The 19,017-nt window shown below is 42.8% G+C and overlaps 2 protein-coding genes across 2 annotated transcripts; both read left to right on the forward strand.

Annotated features, from left to right (window-relative positions):
* Positions 1-611: 611 nt before the first annotated feature.
* Positions 612-5,545, forward strand: rnd1a (Rho family GTPase 1a). The gene is made up of 5 exons (XM_028410261.1): positions 612-878; positions 1,217-1,304; positions 4,515-4,624; positions 4,716-4,850; positions 4,933-5,545. The coding sequence occupies exons 1-5, from the start codon at positions 759-761 to the stop codon at positions 5,176-5,178; spliced, it is 699 nt and encodes a 232-aa protein (XP_028266062.1). The 5' UTR covers positions 612-758; the 3' UTR covers positions 5,179-5,545.
* Positions 5,546-13,355: 7,810 nt separating this feature from the next.
* On the forward strand, positions 13,356-18,249 carry ddx23 (DEAD (Asp-Glu-Ala-Asp) box polypeptide 23). The gene is made up of 17 exons (XM_028409252.1): positions 13,356-13,447; positions 13,911-14,068; positions 14,167-14,286; positions 14,468-14,561; positions 14,649-14,714; positions 14,800-14,938; positions 15,017-15,150; positions 15,241-15,353; positions 15,434-15,577; positions 15,662-15,887; positions 16,005-16,150; positions 16,265-16,442; positions 16,632-16,874; positions 16,948-17,099; positions 17,182-17,290; positions 17,377-17,551; positions 17,644-18,249. Exons 2-17 carry the CDS (start codon positions 13,911-13,913, stop codon positions 17,865-17,867), a joined length of 2,421 nt encoding a protein of 806 aa, XP_028265053.1. The 5' UTR covers positions 13,356-13,447; the 3' UTR covers positions 17,868-18,249.
* The last annotated feature ends 768 nt before the right edge of the window (positions 18,250-19,017 follow it).

Below are 19,017 nucleotides of genomic sequence, written 5' to 3' on the forward strand. Positions count from 1 at the left end.
CACTTTATTTCTTATTTTTGCCTTATTCCTTCTTTAGTAGAGGTCATCTGTGTGTGGCTTTATGTAGTATGTATTTGTAGTATATCCTCCATTTTTACATTTGAATTAATTATTTGTATTGATTTTATGTCATTTTTAAAAATATTTCATAACCCTTATAAATGTATATACAGTATGCTGAGTGTCTGTCTGTGCTTATCTGTCTCTCTGCAGGGTTCAGTGTGGCTTTGTTTGCTTATTTGTTTGTTTGTTAACTGACTGGAGATGTTTATTTTGTAACAAACACAAAAACAAAGATGAAAATTAAGATAACTTATGAACCCTTATATAAAAAATACCCATGGTTCAGCCACCTGCAGCATGAGTATTATTTATGAATGACTCATGACAGACAGTGGAAAGTGTTAACCTGCAGTATTTACTTTCCATTTCCCCCTGTGGAGTTCACGCGTGGGTATTTTTTACTGAAAGGATCCACGCGTGTTCGGCAACAAGATACAAGATGGGCTCTCGGCTGTGGCGCACGGCCCCTCCTCCTGCGGCTGGCGCTCATTGGTTGGCGCGACAATATAAAGTTGCGCAGTGACTCTTTCACTGACTGCTGGCTGCTCCGCTTCATTCACTGGCTCACCGAGCAGGAGAGAGAGAGACAGAGACCAGGAGACACCAGCACCAGCACCGCCGCCGCCGCTGAGAGGATAAACCGTACAGCCTGAAACTTCCTCTGAGGTGTCCCTGTGTGGTTTGCTGCGCTCATCATGAAGGAGAGGAGACTCACACAGCCGTTTGTAGCCAGGTGTAAGCTGGTGCTGGTTGGAGACGTCCAATGCGGTAAAACAGCGATGTTACAAGTGTTGGTGAAGGACTGCTACCCGGAGGTATGAGGGCTCTGCACACATCCAGGGACCGCAGTCAGATTAGGATCAGAAAACAGAGAGAGGATATAAAATGGATCTCATCCTTTTTTTGTGTTTACAGTTGTGCATGTTTGTGCTTGTGTGTTATTTGAATACAGGCTTTTTTCTAACTTTATAACCCAAACATGGACATTTAGTTTTTTTAAATTGACATTAAAGACATTTGATGTACTTTCCATTCAAGCACACGCATGTTAATGATCAGTCACACACAACACATACATGTTTGTAGCCTCATATCCTTTGAATTGTATGTATTTATTTAGACTTATTTATTTATTTTAAATCTGTTTTTATAGACTTATGTCCCCACTGTGTTCGAGAACTACACGGCTTGTCTGGAGCTTGAGGAGCAGAGAGTGGAGCTCAGCCTGTGGGACACATCAGGTGAGATGATGATGATGATGATGATGAAGATGCACTGATCGGATCCTCTCTGTGACTCACTTTCTCTGAACAATGGGTTAAAGTGGTCAGTTCAGTATTGATGGCTTGATATTTGGAACTTGTTTACCCTCCTCACAGCCTCAGCCGGCATGGAGTCGGGTAACGATTGTAAATGAAGCTGCTCCTTTTTTTCCATTGTTTACTCAGCCCTCACTGTCTGTCAGGCCTGTTTGGATGCAGTTAAGCAGCTTTTTCTTTTACTGCTGTGATATCTGCTTAGAGATCTTCCCTGGTGTGTGTGCTGGATTAACCACAACAGCACAAAGACAACAGTTGTTGTATCATGACTCAGATTTGAAAAGTATTATAAGTTCAACATTTGCTGTAAAGCTGGACTTTTTAACATAGGAGGCTTTGAAGCCAACCTCTAGTGGTCATATAAGGAACTGCAGTTTTCATTCCTCAGCTGTGGAGGCTGCCATTTAGGGCTAATTCATACCTATATGCTAAGTTTCAGTGTGACACTTGATTTATGAGCCATGTTCTGATTTGTAGCTGCCATTTTTTTCTCGTTTTTAATGATTAGACTTATCGAAAATGTGACTCCACGAAGACAAAGGGGGCTAAAAATACTTCTGTCTGTTACAGTCCCTCACAGGGGTGGGTCAGGAGTAAACAAACCTTTAGTGTAAGCATGTTATTTTGAAGGTAGATTCTAAACTCAATGTTTTGTATACATTAGTCCCACAGTGCAGGTTTACAACAACCTCTAGCCTCAAAAGACGTCATTTGGCTCCTAAAAATCAGACACAATATTCAACATAAGCACAAGAGATAAAATGACAAACAGATTTTACAACAGAAAATTAAATTTTATGTGATTTTAAAATTAATTAATTTAAGATTTTATGCACAAATGCTAATTATTTTGCAATTTTGACGTCCTAAAGCTGAAGACTGGAACACACTCCTTTAGCTTTTGTGGGCTGTGTGAATAGGTTAATCGCAGCAGCCTACTGACCTTAAACATACAGAGAAGTTATGTAAATGGGATCAACAAGAAACGGCATCCGCTGCAGTATGGATTTCTTTCATAACCGCGCTGGCTGAGGCTTTGTGCTGAGAGGAAGTGGAGCAGTGCCAGCTGGCCTGCAGTGAGGTCGTTTCACAGGGGGAGAGGGGGGATGCCTCATCCATGCAGGGGGTGGAAGTCCGCTAGAGTGCTGGGCAAGGATGGGTGTATGCATGTCCTGTCTTTACTCTTTGTGTGTGTGTGTGTGGCATCGGTCGCTGTGAACAGAAGGCACAAATGAGGGATACTGAGAGAAAAGAGATGCATGACCTCCTCGCTGCCTTATGGTGTGTACTGCCTTAAAAAAAAAGACAGAAAGTAAAGAAGGTCTTATGTAACTGAAGTAAGTTTGTGTGTTTGTCTCCCACGAAGTAACAACTTTCTGGACAGTCACCCTTTTCCTGAGGAAACGTTGCATAAGAGCGATTTACATTTGCAACACACACAAGTCCATCAGTTTTCTTTTGTTTATGCCATTCAGGGCTGCAGCTAAAAAATATATTTTATTCTCACTTAACTTGGCGTCTACGGCTTTAGTTTTGTATTAAAAACCTAAAACGCTTCTGTTTGCTTTACTAAAAAGGTTGTGTGTGTGTGTTTGTGTGTCCTGGCAGGGTGCTGCTAATGTGTGGGAGGTTGTAGGTGCTAGAAGTTGCATCCTCTTCTATCCGTCTGCCTCCTCTTTCTCAGGCCTTACATCACCCTGAACAGTTCTGTGGCCAGCGCTTCTGATCCCCTTTTAATAGAAATGTTATTGATATATGGTCGTTGTATAAGTCTTTAGATTCAAGCGTAGAAAGGCTGAATAAAAAAACCAGAGCAGCTTTTTGTCTTGAAGAAAGATGGAAGAGGATTCATCAAAACAACCTGATTGTTAGTTTGTCCCTGTAGGATCCTAATATAGAGGCATCTATTCCTGGTGTAATTATATCCTCCTATATTTGCAGAGGAAAGCTTCTGTGGCCCCCCGAGGAGAGGAGTAGGAAATTAAATCTTAGCGTTGGTGTGTGGGGAGTGATTAGGTGGGTTAGAGGGAAGACAATAGAGCGCGGACATCCTGTCAGTCTGTTTTTAGCACAGGAGCCTTCCTGTGCTTTTAAAAAAAAGTTCTACAGGTGCTGTTTTTGGAAATGTAAACCAGAAATATTTCCGTCACACCACTTCTAAGCTTTCTCATAACTTAGATCCTGTATCTGTGCAACAGAAACACGATGAATAATTCTGTGTCTGATGCTTTGATTATGGACGTTTAAATGAAGCCTGTTGTCTCTATTCTGTGGCATAAATACTTAAAAGCAACATGCATTTGCAGTAAAATCATTGATTAGTGTATGACCACCTGTGACAAAAGTAAGGAGAGAGTTCAATTAGTTGCTATCCGTAAACTCACCGCTACTAAATTAGTTACTACGTTTGGCTGTGATTGACATGTATTGTTAAAAGTTAAGGTTACCGGTAATATTCGTCACATAAGCCTTTTTGCTAGCAGCGGTGTAGCTTAAATCAGCAAAAAGCCTGGAGGCAGGAGTGAAAGCAACTTAAAACTTCATAAATAAGGGTTAGGCACCATGTTTTTAGTCCCTGTGAGAGGCTCCAACCATTGCTATGTTGGCAGTGTCACAGTCTGCCTAAACTCCAAATACAGGCAAAGAGGTCGTCATGGAAGCAGCATGTGCCTGTCACTCAAAAGAACCACGCCCATATTTATGCATTATTTCATGTCCAGTTAAGTTATTTAAAAACCTAATTCATCCTGTATTTCTACAGGAGTCTATGGGGGTTTGACTCACTTTTGGAGCCAGCCCCTAGAGGCAGGGAGGTGAACTGCAATTTCTAACACTTCAGCCATAGGCTTCATATATCTCAGTCCCAGAGGCCGTGGCTTGATCCAAAAACAAAAATCAATGGGTAAAAAAATGCAGTTGCCAGGCAACCAGGGCACCAAAGAATTCTTAATCAATGGACATGATAGAGCCGATTGGTTCCTATTGTTTACATATGTTGAGTTTCATCTTTTTTAAAGTTTAAAGGCTTTGTGTAATGATGCTTTGCCAGCATCATCATGTAAGAAAACAAAGCAAAGAATCACTTGTCATTTCCAAAGTATAAAAAATGTCTCTTTATCTTGTCCCCTCTAGGTTCTCCATACTACGACAATGTGAGGCCTCTCTGCTACAGCGACTCAGACGCCGTCCTCTTATGCTTTGACATCAGCCGGCCCGACACAGTAGACAGTGCGCTGAAGAAGGTACGGACTGTTTCCTCTCACCTTCCGTCTTCTTCTTCTTCTTCACTCTTTCCAGTGACAGCCTGCTGACACCTGTTTCTGTCTTTTGCAGTGGAAAGCAGAGATCCAGGACTTCTGTCCCAGCACTCGGATCCTACTAATAGGCTGTAAGACAGACCTGCGCACAGACGTATGCACGCGCATGGAGCTGTCCAATCAGAAACAAGCTCCCATCTCCCATGAACAGGTGTGACCGCTGACCACTCTGATGTGTCTGTGATACTTTAAATCTGCTTTCACTCACATTCCTCCTCTCCTTCATGTCACAGGGCTCGTCCTTGGCTAAGCAGCTGGGTGCAGAGGCCTACCTGGAGTGCTCCGCCTTCACATCAGAGAAGAGCATCCACAGCGTTTTCCGTACAGCTGCTCTGGCCTGCATGAACAAACTCCAGCCTGGCAATAAACCCAGCCCTGTCCGCCGCCTGTCCAAGAGACTCCTACACCTGCCCAGCAGGACGGAGCTTCTCTCCTCCTCCTTCAGCAAGGACAAGTCCAAGAGCTGCTCCATCATGTGAATACTGCCTGGTGAAAAGAACATAAAAAAGAAAAAGAAAGAAAGAAAGGACAAGTGAACCAAACTGTAGCTGTTCAGCAGGGGTGTGCAGTGTGAAGGGAACTAAGCCTCCCTCTCTCTCCTTTGCAGCATCCTCCTCCCTGTCCCCCACTTATGAAATGATCTGTCCCTTCTCTATATTCAACTCTGACATTTTCATCATGACTTACCACCAGCACACTATTGTAATCCTGTACAAGTAGAGCATACCAGGCACTTTAAGGTGCAGACCCAGCCTACATGGGGTCAGTACCTTCTCTTTACTGTGGGGGGGGGGTGGTTGTAAACAGTGCATTTGACTGAATTAAACCAATGAGACCCATTTGAAATTCTGATAGCGGCGCCCTCTGCCATCCATCTTGTTGCCTGAATGTCTGTTTAAGGTCACAGCGCGGGCTGAGTGACGTGATGAAATGTAAAATCTGACAGTGACGGGGAGCAAAGTGCTTCGGGGGAATTTAAAACAGAGGTCCTTGAAGAAGTTACTCCCGAGCTTGGAAATGAAAGCCAACAGTGAAGACACGGTGGAGAGAAGGGAGGGGACTTGGCAAGCAAGGGCGTTCACTTGCAAAGGCAGTGGGAGGACAAAGTGAGAGCACATCTGAAGGAGTGCAATGTGACTCAGCACTCACATGAGCTAAAGAACAGCCAAGAGTGGACATGCTAAAAACAAACCTAAAGACTGTGTGAGCATGTCTCTGAGTCCTTTTACCCGTCACTATAATAGTTTTATTTGTTCACCGGTGAATCATCTCTGCACCCTGATTAATGGAGGAACAGTTTTTGTACATGTTCCGGTAGAAAAAGTCCTTCATTCTTCTTGTAGACAAAGGATGGATTTTATTTTAATGCACCAAAAACGATCTTCTTCATGGGCTGTGAATGGGCTCATTACACCTTTAAATATCCTGTAACATTTGGTGCCTACATTACCCATAATACTACAACATGTCCCAGGAAACTTCGCACAAACAATAAGACAAAGTTAAGTTACTGAGTGTTACAAAATCTACAAAGGTCCAGTTGTCCTTACTGCATTCATTGGCTATGCTTGTAGCAGCTAATGTAGCTTTGCTGCCTTGGATGTATTAAGGAACTTAATGGACACTTTAATAAAAAAATCTTCAACATGTAAAAACATTTTTAGGTTCTGGTAAATTAATTATAAAGCATACAAACACTCATGTTTACAGTTTTACAGATGGGAGATATCCCAATGGGCTGCAATACCATGAGTGACCACTAGGAAAATACTTCTATCATTATAATTAGCATCCGAACAAGTGCTTTGTTTGGCTTTAAGCTAAGATTCAGTGTTAACAGTAATTAAATTCTAGCTGTATTATTACTAGAAAAACACTCAAACGGGCTGGTCCTGTCCTCAGACATTAATAGTATTCTTCACCTTTCCCGCTCATGAAGAAGAGTTTTATTTTACTGTTTCTACTCGGCTGTGGCTGTCACTGCTGTTTCTGTAGCTGCTGATGTTGTTCATGTATTCAGCGGAGTCTTCTGGCATTAGCGGCTGTTGACAGCTCGGCTAATGGAGGACTTGATGATTTGTAGGTCTGCACCGAGAAACCCGGAGATGTGCAGAACACTGGAATTTAACGCGTTGCCTAGCAACAGTGTGAGCAGGGGCAGTTCGTGTGTCTCAGAGAGAGGGAGGGATGGCTCTCCAAGAGGGCGCCTCACCTTTTTTTTTGTGTGTGTGTGTGTAGCATCAGTGAAGGTGATGGCCTGACATATCAGGGAGCAGGACGTGCACGTGTTTTTTTTTTTAAAAAGGACCTGACACTGGCAGCAGCCATGTGTGGGTTGTTTTTGGAACAACATGACGCCTATAGTGTGTCTCTGCATTCATTATTTCACTTCTCAGTCCTGTCTGCAGCATCCTGCGATCCTAAAGAAACATTCGTCCAATATATATATATATATATATATATATGGCTGTATATATGGCTGTATATATATATATATGGCATTGTCTCTTTTGCTTGTATTTTTTAGGCAGATCTGTTTTGTTGTACATATCTTCTCTCTTAAAACTGTTTATTATAAATCCCCCCAGACGAATGTTATTGAAGCCAAACAAAACGCTCGTGTGAAAATGGCCTTTTGTGGCTTAAATTATTGACTGAATTCTGTATTTGTTATGGCCACAAGCTACTTTTCTTTGAATCTTTTATTTAAATAAATACGTCTGAACTCAATTTACAAAGTCGGTGTTTATTTCTGTGGTACTAAGCCAGCTCATGTTAAACCTTTGATGGATATGTTGAGAAGTCAGAACAGCTTTATTCCTATCACGTATCTGCCTGAGGAGGCTTTAAAAAAACAAAAAAAACAAAAAAAGCCCTCAGGTTCAAGTAAGGATAACTCTCCCTGAAAAACTTTTTTTAATGGGAGGAAACATAGAATAGATGTTCCCTGAGTCTGTGCCTGATCATGGGGAAGGTGAAATATGTAAAATATGCAACATATATGACAGTCTGCATGCACAATAACACCAATTTGTCTCATGTTAAAGTACACCAAACTGCACTTTACACACAGATTCTTTCTGAGTTGTATCAAATTGGAACAAAGGATTGTTTTGGGCTGTGTAATCAAATCCTGAGAGGAGGAGGAGGAGGAGGACTGATAGCTCCGGCAGCACATTATCTATTTTGTCTTAACAATGAATGATAATGAAACCTATTTCCCCGGTGTTGTCTGCTTCGCTGTAGATAGCGAATCCGGCTAGCGACGTGACACTTCTGGTTAGCGATGCGCTACTTCTGGTTAGCAATGTGCCACGTGGAGCAACATGGGACAAAAAAAACGCACGACGCATGCGCACACGCGGTCCTACCGCGGCCTGAACGGACTCTGTATATTATGAGGCGCCACCTAGTGGTTTGGAGGACCGCAAACAAGCCGGATTAAGCCAGATTGAAAATAGGTCTTGAACGCATCCAGTTTAAAGACTATCCAGATACAATCCTACTCTAGCTGGAATGACTTTCTCCAGTGTGAACGGGGCCTTTGTGTGTGTGTTACATGATGAAGGCAGCCTCACAGTATGGTGTCACAACAAGCCTTTGGATGTTACACCACTGAAGCATCAACACAGCCTAAAGGGGCCAACCCTCCCCCCAGCACCGTACATGCATTACATACATGATTAATTCAGAAAACGTTCCTGCTTCTACACTTTCCTCTGTAAATATTTAACATTTAATATATGATTTTATTGCATAAATCTGCACTCAGCAAACATCTGTTAGGCTGCACATATCAGCTAATAATTCATGATGCTGATGTGTGAGGCAAAATGTGAATTTTTGTTACATGAGCATGTCTCCCAATACATTCCATCGATTTGCTATGTATAGCTCTTCCTTCTCCCCTGCCATGTGTTATGTAACCAGCCATCCTCCCTGACCTCCATCACTATATTTGCCCAGTTTTTCACTTGACTGATAGCGGCTGTTATCAGGGTCTTCATGGCTACGTCCTGCTGTGATACGACATGGATGAAGAGGCTGAATGTTTGCCATTCCTGAGATATCTCACACAGGACACGGCAGCACCTTATCCTTCATACAACGGCAGACAGAGCAATTGTGGGAACATTTTCTGCACCAGCAGCCTCAGATACGTTTCCTCTCTGTGGCTGCCTTGTTATTGATTTTCCACAGCTGGAAATGAAATAGTGGTTTGATGATCTTTTGGATAAACCGGGCTGCCAGCCTGTCTGCCTGTGACACCCGATTCGCTTATCTTTTCTTTTTTCTGCAGTTTCTGTCCGCCTGTCTCGCTCCAACACATTTATCAAAAAGTGGCCCATGTACATTACACGTCTCTGCAAATTAGATAAGTGTCTGACAGAGGCGCACTGAGCCTGTCATCCATGGCAGGTTGCTCCAAGGCACGATTATACTGTACAATCAGAGAGGAAGTGCAGCCGACTCTGAGACCTTTATGGATGATACTGTTTCACTGTTTGTGCTGCTTTGTCTAATAGAACCTTTGTTTCCCCATGTTTCCAGTCTTTACGCTAAGCTAACCAGCTGCTAAGCTTCATAAAAATATGAGAGCAGTATGTATCAACTCATCAAACAGACAGTGAGTCACAATAAACGATTGACAAAACTACAGAAAGTCTTGTTAGCTTAGCTTAGCATACCAAACAAAATCGACATATCAATATTTCTAAGCCTCAAACATTAACAAGCTACATGTCGTTTATTCTTAGAAAGTGTAAAACAAAACCTTTTGTGGTTTTATAGCAGAAATGTCTTGAGGTAATTTGTAGTTTTCTGACAATTATAGCAATTTCTTTGACTTGACAAGCATAAAAACACAATATTGGTGATTTATTGATCAAATTAAGTCAATGTTTATGACATTTCCTGGATATCCATCCATGCTTGAAAATAGATTTGTACAGGCCAACAGAGACACATGTGGCAGTGACAAATTTGATGTAAACTAATGAACAGGTCAGCAGCAAGTGATCTGTGCAGTCTAGACATTTGTCTGTTCCTCTCTGGATGGATGGGAGCCTGCAGCACAGACGGTGAGGCTGCTGAGGACCAGGATCAGAAACCAGAGGGACGATGATTGAGGGAAGAATGCCGCCATCTGAAACCCTCTCGGGGACTTAGAGAATATGGTCGCTGTGCAGCACGTCTCATTACCACATAAGCACATCATCTATCAGAAACGGCTGTGCAGGCACGTATACACACACGCACACGCACAATGCAGACTCACACACAATCAACCTTTTCAGACATGTCTCTCACCGCTGCAGCAGAACGGGGAACTGATGAGAGGATGGGGGGGTTGGCAGAGTGTTGCTGCCTGGTTACTGAGGAGCTGTCTGCAGACTGACATGTAGGTTACATTCCCTGATACACTGTGAGCTTTGCCACAGCTGCTCTGACAGCGTCATAACTCCTCTCGCTGGATGGAAAATAGGGTTGTATGTCAAAAGCTCAGCTGGGTGAGATGCACAAGACTGAATGTCCTGTAAGGGCATCTGCCTCCCTGAGATGCAGCCTGACACATGTGGCCTCTGTGATGTCTTTCCACAGTGCTGTATGTATTTGTTTAACTTTGCTGTCTGTTAGATTTACATGGCAAGAGTTTTCCACTCGGATATATACTAACATATAACTACTAAATATGTGAAGTTGATTCATTGATTGAACTGCCCCTGTAGTCTTAGGAGACTCTAGCAGCATGCCATATTCTATAGAATAGCATAGAATAGAATAGAATAGAATAGAATAGAATAGAATAGAATAGAATAGAATAGAAGTTTACTTTATTCATCCTGAACATAATTTTGCTACTGCAGCAGCAGCAAAGTAAGTATATTCCTTAAAAAATATCGAACCATTCCTTTAAATAACCTGCTCACTTTTTGAAATGCAGACTGTCAAAGTACATTCGTGTCACAGTTCAGCCTGTTTTTCCAAACAAAACACAAGCAGCCCCGAGCATTGGCACAAAAATGATCAAAATCAGAGCTGATCGTCTCCGCTTGTACCAGACTCATTGAAGTGAACTTCTGTTCGACCAATCCGTCCCTCTAAATGCAGAGCTGCTCTGATGTGACGGCTTCAGGCAGCACAGACATCAACAGACAGCGCACACCACAGCCTTTCTAAAATATATATCGTATTATTTTTGCACTTAGCATACAGACGAGGCTCTGAAAGTCAAGTCATAAATAAGAGTGTAATGTGTGTCACTGTGTCAGTCCAATTACCGTTCCATGTGTGTATGTGTGTGAGTATTTGCATCCATGCGTGATTATGTGTGAGTGTATGTGTGTGTTGGTGTATGAATGTGTGTCAGTGTGTGCTTTGTATACTAAGCAGTTTATCCGGCAGTCTCTGCATGTTTTCTTGCTCCAAAGTGCAGCGAGGTGAACCAGGTTCACACATGCCGGACCGATAACACCCCCATGTTTCATTGCAAGAGGTAAATAAGCCTAACCTGTGCCCCCCCCCCCCCCCCCATCTGCCTATTCACTGACCCTGCTGCTCACCTTCACCACATCTCACCCCCTTCTTCGCGTGTATGCGCCCTGGTTGGCACGCCCTGAGGGCATGTCAGCAGTGAATGCTCTCCCAGCAGTTTAATTAGACGACCACGCCTGGCATCAGGGGGGCGACTGTGGTGAGGAGTTTAATACAGTCATATTCTGTATGTGTACATCCCGTCATGTGACTGCACCAGAAGTCTGTTTCCTGGGCTTCCACACATTCACTCGGTCCATATCATGTCTTTTTTAAACTGGGTTCGGCCACAAGAATCGATTGTAAACAACATGATTCATCAACCAGCTGATATTGATTCCTTACGTGCACAAAGCCCAACTTTAACTGTTATCAATAGTCAGCTGTTGGTGATCCGAATTGAGTAACAGTCCACATTACACAATGTTGGTCGAAAGCAGTTCAGCTTCCGGACTTGAAGGATCATGAACTGTGTCTGTGACACCCGAAAAAACAGGCTGAAGCAGAGAGCAGGGGAAGATCTTCAAATGTAAATATTCATTTGATATCACCCTCTCACCTTCTCTGTCATTCATCTGTGGAAGCATTGATTCATCTCTAACAAGTCCCTCCATCTTCACTCATCCTCTGCTGACTCTTTAAAGAAGCATCAACACTAGAACAGCAGCTTGTGAAGAACAGAAGAGCAGGTTTTATACTCTGTACTCAGTCACTCTGTGAAGTGTTTGAGTCAGAAGTAATGATGATGTCGTCTTTGTAGTTCGTTAATGTGGTGTAAATATATTGGTTTCAGGTTGTGCACTTTGCAAAAAAAGGTCAAGCTTATATCAAATAAGCAAACAGTGCTCCACCCCAGCTGGTTTTGTCTGCTTTGTCAGACACAGCAGCACATGTCAGGGTTGTTTGTGGGTGAATGGTCTCTGACCTACTGTTCAGAGACCCTGAAACACAAAGATATTTGTCCTTGAGACAAAAGAACAGCGAGAAAAAAAAATTCTGAGATTACAAAGCAGAAGATAAATTAAAAATGTTAAGTGTAACGTTTCCTTCTGTCAAAACATCTTTGGTGAGAAGGGTCTATACATGAGTACTTTAAAGAACACATGCAACACAAATTCAGTTCATAATTCATATCACTTTCTTTTATCTATAACCTTTTATCCAAGTTGTCCTTACGGCTCCATGTTGTTCAAAGTTAACCAGAACAACTAAAACACATCTGAAAAGGCAGAGATACCAACCCTGACTTCCACTGTCTTACCAGCCTATTGTTTTCTTTCCCAATATATACCCCCCCCCTTCAGTGTGTGTGTGTATGTGATGTGTGTGTTTTTAATACCATCAACTTTGATCTGTTCCCACTGAAGCTGTTCACCTTCAGAAGGGCTCCATAAATCTCTTTTGATCTCCCTGTGGAAGAAAAGGCAGGTCCAGAATATGAATCAACACTGAGCCAATCCGGACTGTAGTCGAGCATAGCAGCATCTAAAATATCTTTTATATATCTGCACACACACACACACACACACTCCAGAGGATGGTTTAGATTATAGAAGAAAGCATCGTCTGGTTTTGGCTCTAAGAACACAGCACTTCTTGAATATTAATCTGCTGCAGAGGATAGAGTTTTTAAGTGATCTGAGTGATGATGAGGTTTCATCATGGCCGCTGATCTGCATGCCATTTAGAGTTTTAGCAGGCTAACAAGAGAACCCCACCCAATCAAATACTTATAGTATGTATTCAGACTGCCGGTGTGATGTAGCCTTCAAAAACAACCGTCACCTCTTATAAAGCATATGAAATATAGAATTTCCTCAATTTTTTATTTATTTATGTTTATCAATGTATATATTTACAATGTCTAGATAGATAAATAAATAGTCTGCAATCAAATTAGGGCGAAATTCATATAAAAATCAGGATGGTTCTAACCTTTATGAAACACGGTCGCCACCTTGTGCTCAAACTGGTAAATACAGTCCTATTAGATCATTTTTGAACAGGCATTTAGGTGTTCGTGAGCTAAACAATGGGGCCTTGAGTAATTTACTCTGGAAAATGTAGTTTCTATGTAAACTCGTCTCCGCTCTTTAGGCACTACACAGTACTACAACCCCCACAAACCCTTGCGGTCAACAGCTCGTGTCGGGCGTTATGGCGTCTTCTTGAATCGTAGCTAAATCGCTACAGTTTTGTTGACAACTAAATAAGGTAAAAATTAAACTGTGTATCATAAACGTTGTTGCAGTCACTTACTTAATGCCAACGGCTGTTTCAGATTTGGTAATTAGTGTGGCACGTTTGAGCAGTTTGTTGGAAGACAATTTAGTTGTTAGCTAGCTAGCGCAAGCTAGCTCACGCTGAGTTCTTTAATCATTCTGCATAAACTGAGTTACTTTAAATATATAGTCCCTTACAACAAGGGAATTTAAGTTATGTTGCGGCTAATATATGTGTAAGATAAGCATCTGTGTTGGTGTCTTTTGTGCACAAGTCTGAGATTCTGTGAGAGAAATACACTTGTGCGAAAAGCGGATAGTTCGTTGTTTGTATATGTTCAACTCTGAACATTATTCAACTTTTCAACGTCCTCAATGTTATATTTATTATGCAGTTGAACCTTTGACTTTACTTACAACAACTACTTTCTATAATACATACTCTGTGGCTGCAGATGGCAGCTGACTCCTCAGATAGAAAGGATGCGGAGTCCTCGGGGACCAAAGACCGAGAGAGGAAGCGCAGCCGTTCACGGGACAGAGACCGTAAAGTCTCCCCTTCACGTAAACGCCATCGGTCTCGTGAACGAAACCGCTCAAAGTCTCCAGAAAGGTAACAGAAACCCCTCTTAGTTCTGATCATTCCTGTCATCTCTGTTTACTTCTGTGATATTTTATGTCAAATGTGTGTCTGATCTGTGCAATAATCAGAGACCGGCGAATGAAAGACAAGGACAGAGACAAGGACCGTGACAGAGATAAGGACAGAGACAGGGGCCGTAAGGACAGAGATGCCCATCGGCGTGATAAAGATCGCAGTAAGAGGTCCAGGTATGTCGCAGCTGAAATGCGTTCACACGTTATAAACTTGGAGTTTCTTCCGTCAGTTCCAAGTCCACAAGTAATGCACAAAGCTCATTGAGAAATAAACATTACACCGGCTATAAACAATACAGTAAATTCGCTAGAGAAAAAAAAGATGAACCATCAAAGGTGTTTGTTCCCTTTGCAGAAGCACTTCACCAAAGTCAAAGGATGGCAAGTTAAAGAAAGAGAAGGATATCAAAGCAGAAGAGGAGGATGATGATAAAAAGAAGAAAGAAAAAGTAAGTATTGGCTCTGGCTTGTGTTTTTTAAAACCACAAAAATCTTCTAGTTTATTTAAATGTTGTTGCTTTTTTGTTTTCGTTTAGGTCCAGCCGCTCTCTTTGGAGGAGCTTTTGGCAAAAAAGAAAGCAGAAGAAGAAGCAGAAGCAAAGGTAAGACGTGCCCTCAGGTACATATTTACTCTTTCTGTTCACAAGATTATCCCACATTTTTTTAATCTGATTTTGTCTTTTCCAGCCCAAATTCCTGTCGAAGGAAGAGCGAGAAGCTGAGGCTCTGAAGCGGAGAGAGCAGGAGGTGGAGGAGAGGAGGAGGTTGATGGACGAGGAGAGGAAGAAAAGGAGGATGTTTCAGGATATTGGGAGAAAAATGCTAGGTGTGTTTTTAATCCAGGAAAAAGTCTGTGGTTGTTGTTTTGCTGTGAAAAGATGTTGATAATAACCGACCGTTACAGAGGACCCTCAGGAAAGGGAGAGACGAGAGCGAAGAGAGAGAATGGAGCGCGAGAACAACGGGAATGAGGACGACGATGAACGACAGAAACTCAGGGAGGAGAAAGATAAAGGCAAAGAACTCGTAGCTATCAAGGTAATTCTCAAGAGAAAGGTTTATATGAATGGTTAAATGATGATTCCCATTCGCGTGTGCTGGGTTAACATTTATGAATGATCTTTACAGGAGCGTTATCTGGGCGGCCTGAAGAAACGCCGTAGAACCCGCCACTTGAACGACAGGAAGTTTGTGTTTGAGTGGGATGCTTCTGAAGACACTTCAGTCGACTACAACCCGATGTGAGTTAAATGCAAGCACACGCAGTATCACTCTATCATGTCACATTCTCCCAGCATAAACAATATGATCCATCCCTCAGTTACAAGGAGAAGCACCAGGTACAGCTGTATGGACGAGGCTTCATCGCAGGCATCGACTTGAAGCAGCAAAAAAGGGAGCAGTCACGTTTCTACGGCGACCTGATGGAGAAAAGGCGCACACTGGAGGAGAAGGAGCAGGAAGAGTGAGCAAAACTCTAACATAATCAGAGCTGTTTGAAGAATTGTTGTCCTCTTCTAACATTTACCTTTCTCCCAACTCTCTTCAGGACAAGGCTGAAAAAGATGCGTAAGAAGGAAGCCAAGCAGCGCTGGGATGACCGACACTGGTCGCAGAAGAAGTTGGACGAGATGACGGACAGAGACTGGCGAATCTTCAGAGAGGATTACAGCATCACCACCAAGGGAGGAAAGATCCCGAACCCCATCAGGAACTGGAAGGAGTACTCGCTGCCTGCACACATCCTGGAGGTCATCGACAAATGTGGCTACAAGGTCAGCACCAGTTAATTTAGTCAATCTTTTCCTTCAGTGCATAAAATTATATATTTTCATTGTGATTTTTAATTTGTGTTTAATTGAATTTTTAACAATAACTTTTTTCTTGTGCAGGATCCAACACCGATTCAGAGGCAGGCCATTCCTATTGGTTTACAGAACCGTGACATCATCGGTGTGGCTGAGACGGGTAGCGGTAAAACAGCTGCTTTCCTGATTCCTCTGCTGGTCTGGATTACCACACTGCCAAAAATAGACAGGTAACACACCACCAATAAGCCCAACTAAGGATGTCTCACCCTGTCTGAACCTACTGTCTCACTGTGCTTCCTCTGTCTTCGGTCTGCTCTCTTCTTCGGCTCTCTGCACGACAGGATTGAAGACTCAGATCAGGGCCCTTATGCTGTGATCTTGGCGCCAACTCGTGAGTTGGCACAGCAGATTGAAGAGGAGACCATAAAGTTTGGTAAACCGCTCGGCATCAGGACTGTGGCTGTGATCGGAGGTATCTCCAGAGAGGACCAAGGTTTCAGGCTCAGGATGGGCTGTGAGGTGAAACATTCAGCCTTTGTATTTGTGCCACTCGACTCATAAAGTTCCATCAGTGTTTGCTCAGAATTATCTGCTTAATCTAGCACCGTGAATGCTCCTCAGGAAGCCTGCGCTTCTCTTTTCATCCACTTAGTGATGATTGTCGAAAAACATTCGGCACCTCTTATGTTTGTTTTCCTTATTTGACAGATTGTGATCGCCACCCCCGGTCGTCTGATTGACGTGCTAGAGAACCGCTACCTGGTCCTGGGCCGCTGCACCTACGTGGTACTCGACGAGGCTGATCGTATGATTGACATGGGCTTCGAGCCTGACGTCCAGAAGATTTTAGAGTACATCCCAGTGACCAATCAGAAACCAGACACAGACGAAGCAGAGGACCCTGAGAAAATGATGATGAACTTTGAATCTGGGAAAAACAAATACAGACAGGTTCGTGTTTATAATCTTTCCTTCGGTAATTTTTTTAAATGTTTACTCTAACTGTGTGTTGATCGCCCTGCAGACGGTCATGTTCACAGCTACGATGCCTCCGGCTGTAGAGAGACTAGCGAGGAGCTACCTGAGACGGCCTGCTGTGGTTTACATCGGCTCTGCGGGAAAACCTCACGAAAGAGTGGAACAGAAGGTTTTGCTCATGTCAGAGGGAGAGAAGAGGTGAGACGAGCACCACCCGCAGACATCCAACCTCCCACTTACAATAAATACTGAGAGCTTCTTGTTTAAATGTGCTCTGCAGGAAGAAGCTGCTGGAGGTTTTGGCTCATGGCTTCGATCCTCCCATCATCATATTTGTCAACCAGAAGAAAGGTTGCGACGTGCTGGCTAAGTCCCTGGAGAAGATGGGGGTAAGCAACCATAGACCCGATCACAGATGGTCACATGACACCAGACGGTCAGATTTAACCAGGTCTGCCTCTTCTTTTCTCCTCAGTACAATGCCTGCACGCTGCACGGTGGCAAAGGACAGGAGCAGAGAGAGTTCGCGCTGTCCAACCTCAAAGCCGGAGCCAAAGACATCCTGGTGGCCACAGACGTTGCTGGTCGAGGTATTGACATCCAGGACGTTTCCATGGTCATCAACTACGACATGGCGAAGAACATTGAAGGTAAGAGGCTTCGTTTCACATTTGTAGTGGTTCCTCATTTATGTAAAATGATTTCTTTATCCTTATATGGCTTCTCCTCTGTCCTCTTGCAGACTACATCCATCGTATTGGTCGTACCGGTCGTGCTGGTAAGAGCGGTGTGGCCATGACCTTCCTCACTAAGGAGGACTCTGCAGTGTTTTACGACCTGAAGCAGGCCATCCTGGAGAGCCCGGTGTCCACATGCCCTCCAGAGCTGGCCAACCACCCGGACGCTCAGCACAAACCTGGAACCATCCTGACCAAGAAGAGGCGCGAGGAAACCATCTTTGCCTGAGGGGAACTTCGGGAAAAACTGTTTTATCAAATCTATATGATTTACATACATTCAGGATTTGGTCTACTGGTTATTTCCAACCACTTCTTCTGTCCTTTCTCACCTTGTTATGGTGTGTTTGTGCTGTATGTAGGTAGAAAATAACCAAGAGAAGAGTTTTTTTTCTGTAAACAGTAATCAGGACGTAGATGATCTGCACTGTATTAATGTCAAAACAAGTATAGATGCTGTTTGTAGCGACTTTTCTCTCTATAGCTTTCTGTTAAGAGACCAATGCAAAAAACCTGCACCTCTTCGTTTTGCTTCAGATCATCCTCAGACAAAAATGTTTTAAATGCGACCATTTGTATTAAGTGAATACAGCAAACTTGAGTAAAATTTGCATCATTGCTTCTAAAATTCAGCCTGGAGCCTACATGTTCAACAACAAGGAGACGGTCAGGAGTATTCATGTCCTGAATAATTAAGATCCAGGAAGATTCAGGGCCATAGTCTGACTCAGTTTTTTTTTCCTGATCTGATTTTCAGATGCTTTTTACTCCCAAGTCTGTATAGACAACAAAATCTGACCAGCAGCCCTGATCTTTGAATCACTTCCGGTTGACTTGATATCTGATTTTTGGCCGTGCAGCATGAAAGGGAACGGGGCAGATCTTCCAAATGCGGCTTGTAATGTGAACTTAGCCTCAGTCTGAACCAACATCCGTTTCTGAGCGAAACTTAAGAAATTACAAACAATTAAAAGTACATAAAATGTCATGTTTATTTAGTTGAAGTCATTTTACTTAGCATTTGTAAATATATTTTCAAATAGAAAGCATTCTTTACAGCATCAGGCAGGAAATGTTTCACTTTGTACACATTTGCTCTCTTTTGATAGAGGGAAGAGGCGTGTCGGATCACGCTATAGCACGCTGTGGTAGTCTGGTGGATATATGGTTATATTTAGTGCAGTTATTGCATTACAAAGCAACCATCCCCAAAAAAAAGTAGTGCAATATTTTTGTTTTTTTTTTCGTTTTCTACTCACACAAAAAAGAGGAAGTCCAGATGGTCTAAGGCGTTTAGAGTTTTCTTAATGTTAGGCTTCGTATTGCATACAGAATAAGACAGAGGAAAATAAATTATAACCCTTGTAAAAATTGTGCTT

The sequence above is a fragment of the Parambassis ranga genome, chromosome 7 (assembly GCF_900634625.1).
Source record: "Parambassis ranga chromosome 7, fParRan2.1, whole genome shotgun sequence".
Lineage (NCBI taxonomy): Eukaryota > Metazoa > Chordata > Actinopteri > Ambassidae > Parambassis > Parambassis ranga.